Source organism: Morus notabilis, unplaced genomic scaffold (genome assembly GCF_000414095.1).
Source record: "Morus notabilis unplaced genomic scaffold, ASM41409v2 Scaffold979, whole genome shotgun sequence".
Classification (NCBI taxonomy): domain Eukaryota; kingdom Viridiplantae; phylum Streptophyta; class Magnoliopsida; order Rosales; family Moraceae; genus Morus; species Morus notabilis.
The window spans coordinates 71,796-76,940 of NW_010360739.1; the positions used below are offsets into that span (position 1 = coordinate 71,796).

Sequence of the window (5,145 nt, forward strand, 5' to 3'; positions counted from 1 at the left end):
ATTATGTTTTATGTTTTAAGAGATTTTATGGTATGACATATGGATGAGAGGCTGGGTAAGCAGGTGTGCAAGGGACCGGTGCCCCAAATTAGAGTAACTGTCTCTTTGAGACAATTAGAGAAAAATGCTAGTGGGAAGTCCCTTGTTGATCATAAGAGAAAGAGATTCTAAAAACCCCGCTTAGTGTTTAAGAGAAGAGAATTGGCCAAAAATTAGAGAAGGTCCTGTATAGAGAGGCTTACTTGGAACCAAAGTTCTGTATCATACCTAAATTAAGAATAAATATGAAAGTTTATGAACAATGTTTAACGAAGAGATTTCAGCCGTGGAGATTTTAGATACTTACTTTATTTGAAATCTATTTACTGAGTTTTTGCTCATTAGTTTTATCTTGTGATGCAGATGATGTTGTTGTTACCGAAAAGTAAAAAAGAATGATTTCCAAGGTTGGCTGAGCACTCCAAGTACTACATCTGGCATCTTGCTTATATGTACTTCCAAACAATAGATGGGCTCAAAATATCTTTTTTTTTGTTTCTGTCACTTTTAAATAACTGTTTAATGTCTAAGATTTGTGGTTGTAATCATTTTGCACACTGACTCATTTTGTTCAAAAATCTTTATGAGAATTTTGAGATGAAATCAACCACAAGTTTTCGCATCTTAAAAATGACATTATTTTAAGTATATAAAGTATGTTTTGAGTAGCACCACCTTGCTAAATTCAGTCTCAGACTGATTTAGCGTTGGGGGCATTACAGTTTTGGTATCAGAGCCCAGTGTTTAATGTTTTTGAAGACAACAAAGTACATATAGACAAGTGGTTAGATAAGAAACTCAGCCAATCAGTAATGTTTATGATTTTCAATGTATAGAATAATATCTTTATGTTTTATATTGTATTTACATGGAATTATATTTATTATTATTAGCTTAAACCTAAAGGTTAGAAATGAGTGTTGTAGCAGAATGCCTCCTAAAAGATATGCTAGAGATCCCCCGAACGTTGACATGACTCAAATGTTTGCTAGATTAACTGCATTAATTCAGCAACAAGCTGATCAACAGAGACAACAAAATGAGTTTATGAGACAACAAATGCAAATGCACGCTGAACAGTTTTAGAAACAAATAGAGCAGTTTCATAACATGATGGCACAACAAGGAGCTCAGTATGCAAATCAGCCTCCACCGCCCCTTCGACCGCAAAGACAAGATAATTTGGAACCTCTTTATGAGCGTTTTAGGAAGCAACGTCCTAATGATTTTCATGGTGGACCTGATCCCCTAATTGCTGAAGAGTGGATCAATTCTATAGAAAGTATCTTTGACTACATGGTTATGGAAGATGCTCAACGAGTTTCCTGTGCTATTCAATTACTAAAGAATAATGCTAGACATTCGTGGGCATCTATTAAGTTGACTCCAGCTGCTACCAACGTTACTTGGAATGGTTTCAAAGAACTGTTTTACAACAAGTACTTCATTGAGGAAGTAAAGAAAAGTATAGTGGCTGAGTTTGTGGGATTAGTACAGGGTACTATGACTGTTGATGACTATGTCACTAAATTTGAAGGACTTTCAAGATTTGTTTCATGGATAGTAGGTAATGACGTGGAAAAGATGAACTTCTTTATTAAGGGTTTGAAAGCAGCTATCCACAAGGATGTGAGCATGTTGAGGCGTCAGTCGTTCAGCAAAGTAGTTGAACTGGCTTTGATATATGAGAAGGGTATTAAGAGACAAGAATTGGAGAGTGAAGCTACTTATGCCGCTAAGAATGGCCAGTGGAAACCAGGAACAACTGCAGGAAAAGGGAAACATAAGCGAAAGTGGCAACAAAATGCTGACAAGCGGCCTAAGACAGATAATTCAACTGCTAAGGAGTATCCAAAAATTCCTAAATGTGGGAAAATGCATGGAGGAGAATGTCAATATGGTACCTTTAATTGCTACACATGTGGAAAACTTGGTCACATTGCTGTAAATTGTGGAGTTAAGCCCAATGGTCAGAAGAAGACTTAAGGAAGGGTGTTTGCAATGATGGCAGAAGATGTTGAAGAAGATCCTACTGTTGTGGTAGGTACACTCTTCATTTCTGGAATGATAGCTCGCGTATTGATAGATTCAGATTCTACTCATTCATTTGCATCGCCTGCATTTGCGAATAAATTGGGTAAAGTACCAGAGATATTGAAAAGTGGGTTTAGTGTAGTTTTACCTTTTGGAGATGTGTTAAGGTCTAATAAGGTGTTGAGATCTTGTTTGGTTATGATAAATGGGAGAGAGATGTATGTGAATTTAATTGTTTTAGATATGAAAGATTTTGATGTGATTCTTAGTATGGATTGGTTATCTAAGCATAGAGCCACCATAGATTGTCATCAAAAGGCAATTATTTTTAGACCTCGAGAAGGACATCAATTCCTTTTCAGTGGAAGGTGGAAGAATGTCTCTTTTTCAATCATTTCTGCAGTGAAGGCAAGAAAAATGATTTGTAAAGGTTGTATTAGTTTCTTGGCCTCGGTAGTTGATACTTCAGTTTGGGATGAGCTAAAACCTAAAGATGTGTCAGTTGTTAGGGAGTATTTGAAAGTTTTTCCTGAAGATTTTCCTAGTCTTCCTCCGGATCGAGAGATAGAATTTGTCATTGATGTTGTTCCAGGAACAACTCCTATTTCTAAAGCACCTTTTCATATGGCACCATCAGAATTGAAAGAGTTGAAGATTTAACTTCAAGAATTGTTGGACAAAGGTTTTATTCATCCAAGTTTTTCTCCATGGGGTGCACCAGTTCTTTTAGTGAAAAAGAAGGATGGTTCGATGCGGCTTTGTCTTGATTATCGAGAATTAAACAAAGTCATGGTAAGGAACAAGTATCCTTTACCTCGGATTGATGATTTGTTCGATCAGTTGCAAGGAGCATCGGTGTTTTCAAAGATTGATTTGAGGTCTGGCTATCATCAGTTAAAGGTGAAGGAATCAGATATACCCAAGACAGCTTTCAGAACACGGTATGGACATTATGAGTTTTTGGTTATGCCATTTGGATTAACCAATGGTCCAGCGGCTTTCATGGATTTGATGAACCATGTGTTTAAGGATTTTCTTGATAAGTTTGTCATTATTTTTATTGATGACATACTTATTTATTCTCGGACTCATGAGGAGTATTGTGAACACTTGAGAATAGTTTTGCAAATTTTGAAGGAGAAACAACTATTTGCAAAATTCAAGAAGTGTGAGTTTTGGCTAGAGAAAGTATCTTTTCTTGGTCATATTATTTCAAAGGATGGAATTTCTATGGATCCTAGCAAAGTCGAAGCTGTTAGTGTTTGGCCTAGACCAAACAATGTCTCTGAAGTTCGTAGTTTCTTTGGCTTGGCAGGTTACTATAGACGATTTATTGAAGGTTTCTCTAAAATTGCTACTCCTCTAACTGCTTTGACGAGGAAGAATGTGAAGTTCACTTGGTCTGATGCATGTGAAGAAAGTTTCTAGGAATTAAAGAAGCGATTGATCTCTGCTCCGGTGTTAGCTCTTCCGTCAGGGATTGATGGTTTTGCTATCTATAGCGATGCTTCAAAGAATGGTTTGGGTTGCGTGCTTAAGCAAAATGGGAAGGTGATAGCTTATGCTTCACGTCAGTTGAAAAGTTATGAGAAGAATTACCCTACTCACGATTTGGAGCTAGCTGTTGTTGTCTTTGCTCTCAAGATTTGGCGTCATTATCTTTATGGTGAGCACTGTGAGATATATTCTGACCACAAGAGTTTAAAGTATTTATTCTCACATAAGGAATTGAATATGAGACAACGAAGATGGTTAGAACTGGTTAAGGATTATGATTGTGTCATTAATTATCATCCTGGCAAGGCTAATATGGTGGCGGATGCTCTTAGTAGGAAGTCAGCTGTTGTTGGTTCAGAACAACATTCTTCATTTGCAGAATTAAGTAGAATGGAAATTGAAGTGGTTTCTCAAGAAACAAAGGCTAAGCTTTCAGCTTTAGTGTTACAGCCAAGTATCATCGATAAGATTAAGCAAAGTCAAGATTCAGATCCTTATTTGGTTCATATGAAAAAGAAGGTTCAAGTTGGCAAAAAGAATGACTTTCAAGTATCTGATGAGGGTGTGATCTTTTGTGGTAATAGGCTGTGTGTGCCCAAGATTAAGGAATTGAAGAAGGAGATTTTAGATGAGGCTCATACATCTCCTTACTCAGTTCATCCAGGGAGCACGAAAATGTATAAAGATTTGAGACTCCATGTTTGGTGACCAAAGATGAAGTACGAAGTAGCAAAGTATGTTCAGAACTGTCTCACTTGTCAGCAAGTCAAGATAGAACATCAGAGGCCTTCAGGGAAGTTGAAACCACTTTTTATCCCAGAATGGAAATGGGAGCATGTTACCATGGATTTTGTCATATGATTGCCAAGGACACAGAAGAAGTTTAATGCTATTTGGGTTATTGTAGATCGACTTACAAAGTCTGCTCATTTTCTTCCAATACGGAATACTTTCAGTATGGATCAGTATGCACAGCTTTATATCGAAGAGATTATCAGGCTTCATGGATCACCTGTATCCATTATTTCTGATCGTGACCCAAAATTCACTTCAGCATTTTGGAAAAGTTTACATTCAGCTATGGGAACACGCTTGTCTTTCAGCATGGCTTATCATCCTCAAACCGATAGACAATCAGAGAGAATTATCCAGACTTTAGAGGACATGCTTAGAGCTTGTGTTCTTGATTTTTCAACTTCATGGGATAAAAAGCTACCTTTAGTTGAGTTCTCCTACAATAATAGTTATCATTCAACTATTGGTATGGCTCCATACAAGGCATTGTATGGTAGGAAGTGCAGATCTCCGATTCATTGGAATGAGGTTGGAGAAAGGAAAGTGTTGGGTCTAGAATTGGTTCATAAAACAGTTGATGCTATTGACAAGATTCGAAAAAGGATGAAAGCAGTTCAAAGTCGATCAAAGAGTTATGCCGATAAGCATAGAAATGATCTTGAATTTAAAGTTGGTGACAAGGTCTTTCTCAAAGTTGCTCCAATGAAGGGAGTTATAAGATTTGGACAGAAAGGAAAGCTCAGTCCTAGGTATATAGGGCCTTTTGAGATTTTGAAAAGA

General features: G+C 37.0%; 1 protein-coding gene across 1 annotated transcript; it reads left to right on the forward strand.

Annotated features, from left to right (window-relative positions):
* The first annotated feature begins 1,152 nt into the window (after positions 1-1,152).
* On the forward strand, positions 1,153-2,025 carry LOC112091431. Its single transcript, XM_024165100.1, has one exon. The coding sequence runs from the start codon at positions 1,153-1,155 to the stop codon at positions 2,023-2,025; it is 873 nt and encodes a 290-aa protein (XP_024020868.1).
* Positions 2,026-5,145: the final 3,120 nt, after the last annotated feature.

Excerpts from the sequence above, each read along its gene's own strand:
- LOC112091431 (XM_024165100.1), top strand. The coding sequence starts at position 1,153 with ATGGCACAACAAGGAGCTCAGTATGCAAATCAGCCTCCACCGCCCCTT.